At 42.1% G+C, this 15,343-nt stretch overlaps 1 protein-coding gene across 1 annotated transcript in view; it reads right to left on the minus strand.

Moving 5' to 3' along the window:
• The window catches only part of Ush2a (usherin), a 644,634-nt gene that overhangs the window by 446,968 nt on the left and 182,323 nt on the right, over nt 1-15,343 (minus strand). Inside the window, 3 exon segments of the mRNA XM_040738771.1 lie at nt 14,351-14,409; nt 14,411-14,507; nt 14,510-14,566. Of these exon segments, the coding sequence (XP_040594705.1) occupies nt 14,351-14,409; nt 14,411-14,507; nt 14,510-14,566 (213 nt within the window).

Consider the following 15,343-nt stretch of genomic DNA (forward strand, 5'->3'; position numbering starts at 1 on the left):
CAACTAACTTAAAATCAATTTCTATTCATAATGTGAGAGATGCCCTCATGGAATTTAGCTGGACCAGGAAATTTGCTTAACATTAGATTTTCCAGGGCCAAATCTGAGAAGATGTGAGCTGATTTAGCAAGGTTGATTATTCTAACTCAAGAACCCTGGGTATTCTGATGATGAACTGGAAAAGAGAAAGAAAGAAAGAAAGAAAGAAAGAAAGAAAGAAAGAAAGAAAGAAAGAAAGAAAGAAAGAAAGAAAGAAAGGAAGGAAGGAAGGAAGGAAGGAAGGAAGGAAGGAAGTCAGCCAGCCAGCCTTGTGTTTGGGTCATCAAAATGCCAGGAACCAAAAAGCTGCATCAGGATTTCCCGTATGTAATATAGTAAACAAGAGTCAAAAATGAAATCCCCTTCAGTTCAGGAGCTGGACATAAAGGACAGGAAGTGGAGATAGCGTCCCTGCACTTCTGGTGCACACTCAGTCTTAGAAGACAGGCTAAGAATGCATTGTTTTACACATCAGCAGAGTGTCAAGTACGTTGGTCACAAAGTAGGAAATCTTCACTTTACTCAGGTGAGAAATGACCCACAGCTGAAGTTCAGCCTTCTTGGAAGTTGAAGAAGGATCGAAGGAGGGAACAAATGACAGACTCTGCACTGCACGTGTAATTTTTATACTGAGAAAATGGACACATCTTCTGCATGACACACAGAAACAAAAGAAATAAAACTCGTCTTAGAGGCCCGAGACATTGCCTTAGTGGTTATGGACATTGGCTGCTCTTGTAGCAGACCCTGATTCAGCTCCTAGCACCCATATCAGGTGGTCACAGTTGTCTTTAACTCCTCTGTCATAAAATCTGAAGCCCCCGCATGGCCTTCAAGGGAACCTGCATGTATGTGGTGTACACACAGAAAGCAGGCATGCGTACACACGTATTAACAATAATAAAAATCTTAAAATTCCACAAAGCATTAAGGATATCAGCCTTTAAAAGCACACAAGTTGAAAAACAACCTCCAAGAGGTTATTATTATTATTATTCCATTCTATTTATGTATTGGCAATTGATTTTATACAAGAATTTTTGAGAAGGACCTAAATTTATAAATTACCTAAGCTTTAAAAGTAGCCCTTCCAGATACTGGGGCATAGAAAGATGGTGATATCGTACTGTTTTTTACCTACCTGCCTGTTGGACCACATCTTGTACTGGTGACAACGAGCCAAGTAAGCCACAAGCCTTTTCTAGACTAGTCTGTATGGGTGGACATCCCTTTTTCACCCTTCCTGCCTCGCTAGGGTCTTGTCCTTCTGGGTAATTCAGGTTCCTCCCATAGTCCCTCCTTCCATTCCTATGCCAGTGGCTTCTCCGCAAGTTGACAATCGCTGATTGTACTTTGTGGCCAATCTATCTAAAGAAGGAGTAAATAAAAATCATATCAGAGATGATGGTGCTATAGAAGATGATATGACCAATGAGCTCTGGCAAGATCCTGCACATGCCACCGTGAGCATGTGGACGTCAGGGAGGTCGGGGTGGGGGGAAGGTGGGGATTCTATTCTCACTTCCCTCTTTGCTGAGGTGGAATCCCTGCCATTGCTTCTCCCATGCCAGCTGGTCTGAATTTCCTGTCTCTCCCTGCAGTTGCTCCATGTGAGCGACAGGACCACATTTGCATGCCCCTATATGTAGCTTTTTATGTGGGCTCTGGGAATTGAACTCAGGTCATCTGGTGTTTGGCCAACTTCCTGGCCCCTCACACACTATTTTTTTTAAATCATTTTAAAAATTGCGTTTGCTGGTTGCTTTTTGTTTTTGGTGCAGCAGAATAACAGCAGCAGTTTAATGGTTAAAAGAAGTCAACCCTTAGATTGGAGAGATGTCCAGTGACTAGGGACGCACACTATTTTGTCAGAGGGTAAGAGTTTGGTTCCTGGTTTCCACATCAGGCATCCCTTAACTGCCTCCAACTCCAACTCCAAGAGATTGAACACTAGTTTTTGGCCTCTTTCGGTATTTACACCCACGTACACACAGACACATATACGTGTACATGAAAATAAATAAGCAAAAAATAAATAAATAATTTTTAAAACAGGCATCCAGCTGTGAATTCTGGACTCACAGGGCCTCCCTGAGCAGAGTCTGTCAGCCTGGTGTATGCAAGCAACATATTCACACAACCCAATAGCCAGGCAACAAAGTCACGAATGCCAATAGATAGAACAAGAAGTAATGGGGAGATAACTCACTTCAAAACAACTCGTTGTCATGTTGTTTCCAGAGATAGACAATTCTAAGAGTTTTCAATGTAGTTTGTATCTGTCTCCCTAAATGCATTGCCATATAGATAGCCACATAACAGAGATAATGTTGCATGTTAGAAACAAGAGAAAAGGAACTTGAAATAGGAGATGTACTGCAGGTTTTAATGAGGCATTAACAGCTCTGGAAATTAGAGTCCTAATTTGCACGAATTTATGAAGTAAACAAGGAGAATACAGAAAGTGATGGAGGCTACGGCCCACCACTTCTGTGTCACACATTTTACAGGAGTGTCAAATTGATTTTGCAATCCTTAATTATATTTCTCTAATTGTGTGTGTGTGTGTGTGTGTGTGTGTGAGAGAGAGAGAGAGAGAGAGAGAGAGAGAGAGAGAGAGAGAGAGTTGGGCATGGGGGGCTGAACTTGTAAGTATGATGAAGGTACTAGTCTTCAGCAAGCTATTTTTCTCACAGTTAAAATGAATAACATAGCAGCACATTAACACCAATTACAAGTGCCTTGGAAAACACACAGAAATGTCGCTGTCATCAAGGCAAGAACTGGTCAGCAATGCATCCAATTGTGCTTGTCCTGCTTAGACAGAATTCCTTATTAGGAGAAATACCTAGGGATACACAACTATAGTCAGTTTTGCTTATACAAATTTTGGCCTGGCTATGAATGACATCAAAAGGAAAACTACAGAGAAAAATGGGTTCATCTACTGATACTGCACAAGAAGATATGGCCAGGAGGAAGGACTAGTGACTAAGAGCTCTTCTTTTCTAGTTGTGAGAATGACAAATGGACCCCAGTGCCTGTGGAACAAGCCAGGCATTTTACAACCTCCCCCCAAACCCTGCTGTGATCATAGACCCTTTTCAGCTTCTAGCAAAGCCAAACAAACAAACAAACAAACAAACAAACAAAACAAAACCAAGTCCCTGGTTTGGGGAGAGGTTCTGCATCAAAGAAATAAGTGGAAAATAATAGAAGACACCAATACCTTCTTTTGACCTCTGGCTTGTAAATGAAATTAATCTCAGACACTGACACATACAAACACACATACAAAAGAAATAATCATGAAAAGCATAAGCTGTATAGCATCTCAACATAGCTTCAGGAAAGTCAGTTCTATTAAGTTTGTAGCATATGACATACTAATTTGTTCAGGTGGAGTTTGGAAGGTTAAAGTGGGTAATTTTGCTTACCAATTTTATTGGGGTACAATTTATGTGTAATGCAATGTATCAACTCAAAGGATACATTTCAGCCCCTTCTAGCCGACTAAAACACCTTAAATGCCATTGTCTCCACCAGTATAGAACATTTGCTTTAGCCTCAGACTGCTCCTTTGTGTCCCCAAATAATTCTGTCCTTTAAAGATTATATGAGTGCAATTAGCAATGAGTCCCATTTAGCTTTCTTTATTCTGCACAGGATTTTAGAGTTATCCATGATGCTCTCATCAGTCTACTCCTTTTCATTGCTTAGTAGTCTACTGTATTACTGAACCCCCTTTATATACTAACCTAATGCAAGGCATTTGGATGATTTCCAGTTTGGGGCAACCATGAAGGGAAGTGTCATGAATATTTATGCAAATCCTTTTTTGTGGAGGGGAATTCTTCCATTTTCTTAGGCAAACACTCTTGAGAGGAACAGTGAGTCATATAGTAGATTTTTTTGTTGGGTAGATCTGTGGTTTGCTCAATAATTTCTTTTTAGTTTCTTGACAATGCTCATTTCGTTTTTAATCAGCATCAGCTTTCTTCTTCTTCTTCTTCTTCTTCTTCTTCTTCTTCTTCTTCTTCTTCTTCTTCTTCTTCTTCTTCTTCTTCTTCTTCTTCCTCCTCCATAGTAGAAATAGTAGTATCATTATTATCTCCTTTTTTTGGTTTTTCAAGACAGTGTCTCTCTGTAGCTTTGGAGCCTGGCTTGGAACTCACTTTGTAGACCTGGCTGGCATTGAACTCACAGAAATCCTCCTGCCTCTGCTTCCCAAGTGCTGGGATTAAAGGCATGCACCATCATCTCCTGGCTCATTATGATTATTTTTAACCTATATATTAACTTATTTTTTCACTTAAGGAATAAACAAAATGAGTCTGGTTCATACACTATGAGAAAAGCATCCCTTCTTTCTCGTTTTGAACATCTCCTCTCCCTTTCTATATTCTTCCTTAGTCCCTCAGCAATCACCGTTTCCAGACTGCCAGCAATCTCCTCATTAGTGAATGGTTCCCAAACAAAGAGGAAGACATTTTCTCATCATTGTAGGTCAATAAGTGGCTGGCAGGTTGGAGAGTAAACACCACAAGAGAGTCTTACATTTTAAGAAAAGTGATTGGGAACAATAGGAAAGAAGTTGGAATTATGATTACAAATATAACCAGATATTGAAACTCAGCCAGTACATGTAAACCTTCATGTAAGCCTCCAGGGAAAGAAGGAAATTAATTAAGTAACATTAGAAGTTAGTAGGTTGGATAAAATGAAATGAATGGTCAATGGTATCTTGAAGACAAAGGCCATAAAAATAGTGCCATCAAGATTCATGTGCATTAGGCATATGAAATGTACTTATAAAATGAAGGACCCATCCTTCAAGTCCTAACTTACAAAACCCCAGCCATAAGCATGTGCTCACAATCCCCCCAGGTGAGGTTTGTCAACACCTCACCTGCATTGACTCCTGTTGATAACCCATGGTCCCCATGGAAAATAGATTCAAAACAGGAAGGGGGACTTAAGCAATCTGCTCACGCCATGACAAGAGACAGACTTTTTACCCTTTGGGAATCTGACGCAGCCACCGGCACTGTTGCTGCTGCCACCACTACCTTCTGACCCTCACCAGACTGCGATCATCAATACCTTGGTGCCCTTGACATGGATTCAGTCAGCATTGCAGTGAATACATCCATAGCATTGATCGCTGTTGTTTACAAACCACTTTCAAGATGAAAAGTGCTCCTTACTGTTCTGTACATGTGTGTTACGACTGCCATCTTAAACCCATAAGCTTTGATGATTTGTGTGGGCAAAAGTGTCAAATATTCATTAACATCCAAATTTAATAAGCCTGAGATTCTAGCCTAAGAGATATGTGACAACCTGCCTTCAAGCAACAGACTGATTAACAATGGCGGTGCAGACAGCAGCCACTGATCTAACAATATGGCCACAGCAGCAACTTTACCACTAATTAAATCTCGTTAATAATTTGATTTTGTCTCAGTACTACCCAATTTTAATATACCTATTTCCACATGTAAAGCCAAGAAAGACCAAGCAATTGAATTATCACTCTACACTATCAGTGCATTCAAAAAGATGGCTTTAAAATACATATAACATATTATATTATCACACTAGTGCATAATAAATCTTATTGTTAAGTGATTCTTACAGCTAAGAAATCCTTTTTATAGATTATTTCTTTGCTACCACTCAGTTAATTCTTAATGAATGAGCATTCTTTTTTTTTTTCTTTTCTGGACATTTGGTATGTGCCTTACACTGTGAAAGGAATAGAGTTGAAATTATCAGAAGACAGTCATGATTTCAGTCAGTGGAAAACAGCAGCAAGCACCCCATTTCGATAGAGTGTAGTAAGGGCTAAGACAGAGAAGTTCTTAATTTCTGTGGAAGCATGAAAGAGATATCTCTAACCTGGACTTGGCATGGGGAGAAAGCTAAGTGTAGCTGGGAAAATCTGTAGAGGAATACTAAAGCTAGTAGTTCAGTGATGAGCATCAGTTATCTAGAGATAAGAAGGTGCAAAGAGGTTTAAGCATCAAGAATTGCTGACAGGAAAGCATCAGCATGTCCCTAGATCTGAGCGTCCTGGGAATGGAATACACTTAGGCAAAGCCGCTAGACCCAAAGACGACCAGAGAACTCGATGAGAAAGCAAGAAGTATTTGGCTGGAGAGGAGAGGCAGAAAGGCAGCAGGTGAGAGATGGCACAGAGTTGGGGACATATTGAAAAGTTATAAATAATGCCTGAAGAAAGACGATCAGGTGGAGAATGGCCTATGGAAGCGGGAGACTTCACAGATGAGCCCAGGCAGGTCAGTTCTGGGCAGCAGCTACAAGTCAGGTTTCTAAGGCATGGGTGGATAAGAAGAATGGGCACAGTAGGACTATGCAGAAGGTGGGGACCCTTCGTGGAGTCCCACCTCGGGGCTCCATGGCATCATTGTGTCGGCAGGCGTGGAGGAAGGAGCAAGTTCAGAAGGAGGAGGAAGCAAGGAACAGAAACTGAAGACAACGCACCTATTTTGTTTGGCTTCCTGGCTTCGTTGGAGTCCTGGGGTCGGGCCATGTCATTAAATCATTACAACACAGGTTTCCCAGGAGTCTCATGGCTTCCTCAAAGTGCCCTTTCCATGTGAAAATAAATGTGTGGGGACACACTGAAAGGAAAACTTGAAGGTCTGTGTGTCTGAGAAGGTGTTCCCACTCCATCTCCTGAGTCTGGATGCTTCTCCTTTAAAGTTGCCTTCCATTTGAAAAAGAACTCAGCTGAGACTGCTCCTTGGCCAAGAGGATGGGAGTCACTGAGGTTCCCTTCAGGCTCCACTAACCAAAGCTCCAGGGTCACACCTGTAGGCCCTTTTCATTGCATGCCTTGCAGGTGGTCTGGTTAGTATTATTTGAAATGTCAAGTACAACCGCTAGCAAATGCTCTCCCCAAACACCTCTGGACTCACCCTGGACATGGAGCATATCTCAATGGTCATATGATTCAGAATTTTTTCTGGATAAAAAAAATAACCTTACCCTTTTAGGGATGTCTAACATAAAAGTGAGTGTGGCACTTGAATTATCCTCAATTAATTGTTTGGAAAACATACGCAAAATAGTTTTCTTTCTAAAATCGAAACGAAGGCTTCTGTAACCACAGCAAGCATGGCAGCTTCTCTTCTGTCGCAAGTCCTATATACTTATTGAAACTGGATGAAAACAGGAAGCAAATGAACCTGGGTTATAAAAATACAGAACGCTATTAGAGCAAGCCAACGTGCTAAGAGCAGAAAGTGTTTGGGACTACCATTTGAAAAGTCACCAGACAGTTCCAGCATGTACATCCGGACATGTGCTCAAAAGGGTGTAGTTTGTATGTCAAGAAACAACTTATGCATTCATTGACAAGAGAAACACAACAGGCAGATACTTTGAGTCGATTTGTAGTCAACCAAGAGCTTGGCTCTGTGAAAATATTATTTCCTGGTGACAGGACTGGGGCAGTTTGCCTTACTGGCAAGTAAAATGAACCCTTCCTTCCTTCCTTTTGAACTGAGAACCAAACACAGGGTCTTGCTTTTGGTAGGAACTCTACCTACCACAGAGATAAAATCCCCAACTTTTAAAATAATCCCAAACAGAGGGCAATTTGATAAAAACATTCGCCAAATGAATGGCTTTGATACGTGAAGACTTGAACACAGGTCTTCATAAGTCATCCTTTATACTGTGTCCAGCGCCTGGGGGAAAACGGCCCTCCCTGATCCCACCATTGACACAATGCTGAATGCCATTCGTTCCTAAGCCCGTTAGAATGTCTTCCAGCAAAGGGGACCATGGCAAATTTTGCTCCTGGGATGTCCAGTTTACACGACATAGTCTGACTTCTGACATTCTGGGGTGGGCACACGGACCCCGTCCTTCTCAGGCTACACAGGTGAACTCAAACAGGCATCCTCGTCTCCTCTGATGATGTCTCCATCAGCGTCTCCTCATGGAGGCCATCAGGCCTCGCCTCTCCTGCTTCAAGCTCTTTCTCACCTTTTCTCTTCGTTGTCACTATGCTCGTGTATTTAACAGCTAGGCCACAAAGTAGGCCCATGCATTTGTTTTCCAATAACAAAAGCCAATATCAAATATCAGAGGTTAAGCAAAATTTGTAACTGAAATCTATCTTGTAAAAAGGTAGGTCATTTTTATCCTTTATTATTTCTTAAAGCACTTTCTGGCCAAATCACTTGCTTCTACTATGAGGAAAACAAATACCAGGACATCAGGGGTGTTGAAGGTCAGAATTAATGTGCTTCTCCTAATTAGTCTATCTATAGAAGGTTACCCAAGTTGTGCCTTATAATCAGCTTTGTTTTAACAAAAAATAAATGCCCTGATCAAAAAATAATAATAATAAAGCATAACAACCATACAGTAAAAGATGTAAAATTTATGACTTTAAAACTACTGATTTAGAGTGGGGTATACTTCTCTTTTTGTACTCGCTAATTGCTTGTATTCTGTATCCTGAAGAATCTTTGCTTAGGCATTTTGGGGAAGGTAAGTACATGAGACAAACATGAGTGACAATCATTTAGTGTCCTTGAGTATCACGAGGAAAGGATAGAGTGTCGCCTGCAGGATACTCGGTATCAGCGATCACATTTCTCCTGAAGACAAAGTGGAATTGCAAGCAGGTGCTTGTATGCACTCATCTCCCCGGTGGCTGCTACAAAGATCTCCCCAAAGGCAGTCGCTGTTTCCTGGGCAGGGTCAGCAGAGGAGGGAGTTAAAAAGGCTGGAGTGATTGGCATCCGGATGCTATGGCAGTCAAACCTTCCCTCAAATGATCATGGGCTTGTTTTACTAACAGGGAAAAGAGTGACAAGGAGAAGGAGGGTCACCTTTGGAGTGCCAGTGTGAGCAGATTTCAGATTTTTACCTCTACACGGAAAGAAAAAACTCTTTGTGTAAATCAAATAGGTTCCCTCTGCATTCCTGGGGGAATAAAGTGAGCACGGTTTACTTCCTCCTCCCGGCATGCAACGATATCTCATCTGAGCTGGACAAGTGGGAGGAGGCTGGTTTGGAGAGCAAAAGTACAGCCGGCTGCTTGCAAGCAGGGAGCACCGCTTGCCTGTGTGACTGCCCAATTATAATAAAGCACTTTTCCATTTCCCTCTTCTTTACACACCCCTTCCGTCCATCTCAAGAACAAAACAGTCATTTTATGGTGATGTGTGCTCTCCATATCACATTTTTTCACGTTATTAGAGAAGAGTAAATTTATATGAATATTAAGTTATAAACATCATGTTACATGAGAAAACCAAAACCCACTAGTTGATTAGAAACTCCTGAAATTTGGACTGGAGCGGTTATGAGTGCATACTATTCTCGCAGAGACCCGAGTTCGGGTCCCAGACCTATATGGTGGCTCACACAGTCACCTGTAACTCCTTCTCTATGTGCTCTGATGCCCTCTTCTGACCTCTACAGGCTCCTGCATACGTGACGCACATATATGAATACTCAAACATACACGTTACACACACAATGAAATTTAAATTAAAAACATATGCAAATATCTGCCTGAGCTTTATCCAACCTGATGCTTTGCTAATGGCCCAAATCTGAATTTGAGGGAACTGCATAAATACTCCACAATCACAGAATTGGAGTCTGAAGGGCCCAAAGCATTACCATCTGATACAAACCACAGTGTAGCTGGTGAGGAATATTTTACCTGCTGCCCAGTGGTCTGCCTAGTATTAGATTCATTTAGCTACCATCAATAGCAAAATCAAGCATCACATTTTAGTAAAGAAAATCCAGTGTAACTCATGCCCGATATAACCCTTAGCCAAACATATCTTGTATCTATAAGAATGAATTAATACAACACTCATTGATCTTCAGTCAATATTACAGAAAATTCTCACAGCAAAACTCACACTTACAGTAGGCATTTGAATATTAATGACTGTGTGGCAGCTTGTAGCTGGTGTTTAAAGCAAGCTGAGCAGCATGTGTGCAGGCACAGAACATGGCGCATTATCTGAACTATCCCTTCTCTTCATCCCCTCCTACCTGCAAGTAATTACCTCAGTGTAATTATACCAAGTGTAAAGAAAGGGAAATAGAGCCACAGAAAAGAATAAGTTTGTCCAAAGGCATTATCTAATAAATAATGCAGCATGGATTTACATACACTAAGTGCCTTTGCTCTGGTCCCAAAGTCCTCACTTTTATTCATAAAGACAAGGAGGAGCTAGTTCATGGTCATGAATTTATACTGCAGTATAAACAAATGACTGATACTATAATATATTCAACCTAAGGATTAGAGCATCCAAATACCCGTGTATCAGAAAACAAGACAATGCAAGCACGTCTCAAAGAACAAAGCTTAATCGGACTCATTATTTTGATTGAAGGTAGGACTCATAATCCTGATATTAATACTTTGAAGTGTTGAGCAGCGTTTGGAACCTACATCTGTGTGCTTTGTTTCCAGGCTGTCAGGTATAAATTTGAGAGCGCTGAACACTTTCTTTACTGCAGCAGCTAGAGTATGTATCGAGACTTGCACACATGACCCTCGAGCCCGGAGGTTTTATGAGAATGGTTACAAAACTCATCATTAATGGGACGGGGCAGATGTCTGGTGTTTCCCCCGATAAACTTATGATGGCTATATTACCATCTACGTGCCTTTGTGTTTTAACTTCATTTCTCTTCATGTTGGGGAAACATTTTGGTGAGTGTTTCAGATTTGATAAGAATAGTTAAAAATACAGCTTGACATTGAGAGTCTGCAACAGATTATGTCATATTAGGGATCACCGGGATTTGCTCATTAGATTGGGCACCGAGCACAACAACTACATAGAGTATAAATGAATGTGAACTGGGCTCCCTGCCCCGCCCAGCAGTCCAGTCCCTTGTAGCTCCATGAAACTAGTTGTCAGGCTGGAAAATCTACCTTCAAATGTCAAATGTCCTTGGAAATACGTTCAATAAATAAACAGACAAGCAAAACAAAAAACAAAAAACAAACAAACAAAAAACCAAAACCAAACCCAAATCTGGCAGAACTTAGTTCATTACGAACAAATTAGCCAAAAAGTAAATCCAAACTGAGCAACAGTGTTGGCTCAGGACTCCGGGTGATGTCCATATCTCCTACTTCTCTGAATTACTGCTTTTTCTGTAGTTCTCACGTCCTAACTTTGAAGAAACAGTCTTCAGGCATTCCCTTTTATAGTGAGGCCAACCCCCAGCCCTTGATTCAGAATCACTTCATGCCTGAATGTAACTTGGCGTCAGCAGTCACAGTACCGTAGGCAAGGCACCCGCACAGTCCTGTGGAGCACTACTGTGCGGCACAGGGGGACTGGTTCCACTTGGCACTCCGTTTAGGGGAGGGGAATGTTTAAAGGAAGCTGGGATGTTTGGTTTCAGAGCCTGGGGAGACAACTTGGGTCAGGACAGGGCTTGCCTTGCAAGCATAAGGACTTCTGTTCAAAACACAGAATTCACAAGTTAAAAAAAAAATCTAGGCAGGGTGATAGGTCCTCATGCTGCTGAGGCTGAGACAGGTCCTGTGGGGCTCCCAGGCCAGCCTTCCTGGTCTATCTGGTAAGTTCAAGGTCATTCAGAGATGCTATCTCAAAGAAAAAATTGGATGGTGACTGGGGAATGATACCACTGGTTGTCCTCTGATTTATACACCATATACACACACACACACACACACACACACACACACACACACTCATGCACACACAGGCACACACTCACCCATGCCCGAGCTTTCCTGCACGCACATGAATACTGTCCTCTCCACACACAAAGGCAGTTTTGAAAATCTGTTCTAACTCACTAATTGGATAAACGCATAAATGTAGATAAATGACCCATCTCAATAAAATAATAAAATCATTTCACCAAACCTGGCTGTTAAGCCAAAGGATCAGGCCAATTATGAAGGTTGTTTTAAGAATTAAAAGGAGGGCTGCAGAGACAGCTCAGCGGATAAAAATGTTGGCTGCTCTTGCAGGGGACTGGAGTTCAATCCCCAGCACCAGATGGGGCAGCTATCACAACTGCCTGAAACTTCAGCTCCGTTCTCATCTCTGTGAGTATCAGCATGCCCATGCATACGCACATACCTCCCCCCCACTCACACATATATAGAGATATAGATGGAGAGAGAGAGAGAGATGGAGAGAGATAGAGAAAGAGAGAGGGAGGGAGAGAGCGAGAGAGACCTTTAGTCAAGTCAAACTACACAGTGAAAAGCAGCCATGACCCTTCCTTTTCTCAGGAAGTCACCAGTGCTCTTGGGAGCATTTCTCCTGCAGACTGGGACGTACACCCCAAGTACATTCTGCGCAGCTGGAGGCTGTGCGGTAGACAGAAGGATCTTGCTAGGCAAGGTCTGTGTTTATGACTCAAGTTTTTAAAAGAGGAATTTGGAAATGCTCCCAGACACTGCATCTGCCCCTGGCTCTTGCACATCAGAGAATGAGGCCAGTGAGGGAGACAGCGAGGATGACTATGTTTATTAGCAATGGATGGGTCACTCTATCTTTCAACACAGCAACAGTAGGCAATCCCGTCAGAAACCTGCCTGTTGGCTGGCCTGCAGATCTGATCAGACATGCTATACAGCAGTTAGCCCTAACCGAATGGAGACAGGAGACTGCTTCCTGAAAAAAAAATGAGTCCCAAGCCGAATCTTCGACCAGAGACCTAGCTTCTATTTCCATCTGGGAGGAGTCCATCAGCTGAGACTTCCCCATCACAGCCTCCATTGACTTCCTCTTGCTGTTTCTCCATCACAAATATAATATAAGCAGAAGTTCAGCAAGTCGGGGAACTTGAATTCCATTTTTAATTATGATGATTTTGATGTGTGGAGAAAATAGTTAAGCACACATTAATCTCAATATATCTCAGCTAACAGGTAATCATGATTTACGACAGGCATACATGGGCAGCCAGTCTCACACATAAGGCAACTGTTTACTCTTTTAGGTAAAATCAAAACAGTGACATGGGATGTTCTAGCTCAAATTCCATTCCATTGCCTTGGCATACTGGTATTTTAAACGATGGTATTTTACCAAAATTTTCTCATAGGTTAAACAAATATCTGAGTTTATGTGATAATATAAACCCTGTACTTTGTGTACTTATCTTAGTGTACAGTGTGTAGTGTGTGTGAGTGTGTGTGTGTGTGTGTAGTCTCATGTGTGTGAGGACCACCACTCCTGCCATGATAAGCATGTGGAGGTCATAGGACAATTTTTGGTATGGATCCTTGTCACCCATCCACCTTGTTTGAGGAAGGGTCTCCATGTTTTTAATAGTGACACAGGCCAGGATAGCTGCCCCGAGGCTTCTGGGCATTCTCCAATCCCCAGCTTCCTGATGCTAAAGGAGCACTGGCCTTAGAGTCACATATCACCATCTCTGGCTTTAACTTGGGTTCTAGGGATCTAAACTCAGATCTTCATGTTTACATGGTAAATGTGTTACCCACAGAGCCATCGCTTCAAACCCCTCCCAATTTTGTTTGTTTGTTTTCTTAAGCAGAAATGTGAAGTCTGGACATAAATCCTCCAATGAAATATTTTGTTTTCTAGGAGTTGTCTTGGTCACAGTGTCTCTTCACAGCAATAAAACAGTGCATAAGAACCTACTCTTTGCATGTGCATTATTTGCACTGATTTTCATGTTTCCAGATAGTGCCTTCACTGTTGTTGACATCAAGTTAGTCAACACTTTTAAACTCTGTGCCTGTGACAGGAGCAAATCTCCTTGGCTTCACCACAGTGCCCATCAAGAGGAGAAGGTGGGTTCCCACAGAATAGGAGACATTAGCAGTTGTTGTTGACTCAGCTACAAAGGTGGAGATAAAACATCCCTCAGATGCATGCTCTCACCCTCTCCCCAGTCAGGGTAAGCGTTCCTTCTGAGTCTTTTCACAAGCTGTGGTGATCACATGCGTTCTCAGTGGGCATGAGGCATTCCTGAAGCCCTTCTACGAGCGGGCTGCAGCAGGCTCTAATATGTAAGGATGGAGGCTGCCTGAGGACATGCTTTGATCCAATGAGTTCTCCCCTCTTTCCTTTCCTCGCAGGCCTCCTATCTGCCCCCCAACACAATCCTAAAGGGATGGATATGTTGACACAATCAGGCTACCATTATAAAAAGGCTGAGCTCATTTTTCTATAAATAGACCCCATAAAAATTCATTCTTAAGAGATATCAAAATAATAGACAACACCTTGGGGCGTAGCACTTCTTAAATGAAAGTGTCAACTGCGCTTACCTATAAAATCTGGGTGAGCTGTTCTGGGAAATCTGCAGTACCCGTCTCCCACAAAGCAGGTTCTGTCTTAGCAGCCATGGAGTAGGGAGAGAGGGATCTCTCCTTTCTAGATAGTTCACAGGAGGCAGAGCATTGACTTCTTCAGGAGGAAGCCACCAAGATGGACTATGGTGCTCTTGACTCATGTCACCATGGGAAACCTTAGCTGAGCAGCAGCTGAATGGCATAGGACACAAAGGGACAATGAATAAGAGAGGGGGACATACACCTTGCATACATCATACTTAACGGTCAAATCAATTGCTGTCATAGGTGCCTACATAATTCTAGGAATGGAAAATGGAATGTAGAGTCGAACTCAAAGGGGACTAAACAGAACTTAAATGGCTAACAAATCCCTAAAACAAAACATGTACACACTGAGGAAGATTTTTGTTGGAAATCATTTCTATTGCTTTTTTTTTGGCCAAATAACAGATATCATAGCCACTATGAGTGCCCTGGGCCCTTGATTATTGACTGTTGACTTCAAAAGCTCCTTCACTGTCTCCCTCTCTGGATGTCTCTGACAGAGTGGAGGCTACCTGATTTGGAAACTATAGAACTGTAGTTTTGAACTGTGCCCAGCCTACAGTCAGCACTACTAACGGAGGTGGGGCCTCTTGTCCTGACCTGCACTGAACTGGGACTGAGCAGGTGGCAGAAATAATGGACATGGGCAAGGGGGAAGGAGAGGAAGGGATGGCTTGCTAGGAACGGGCTTTAGGTCACTTGACCCCAGCATGCCCCCAAATGAATTGCTAATGTAGGATTAATGACTTTAGGTTGTGAAACCATGTTTACTTCATTCTATTAACTTTTTATTCTTACCATATTGGGGTTTTAATCGAGAGGGCTTCACACTCTACCTCTCTGCGCATGCCCAGTCTATAGTTTGTTTTCACAGACAAATGATTTTGAAATACTTCAACGTTTATTTGTTGTGTGGCATGT

Source organism: Mesocricetus auratus, unplaced genomic scaffold, assembly GCF_017639785.1.
Source record: "Mesocricetus auratus isolate SY011 unplaced genomic scaffold, BCM_Maur_2.0 Super-Scaffold_100676, whole genome shotgun sequence".
Classification (NCBI taxonomy): domain Eukaryota; kingdom Metazoa; phylum Chordata; class Mammalia; order Rodentia; family Cricetidae; genus Mesocricetus; species Mesocricetus auratus.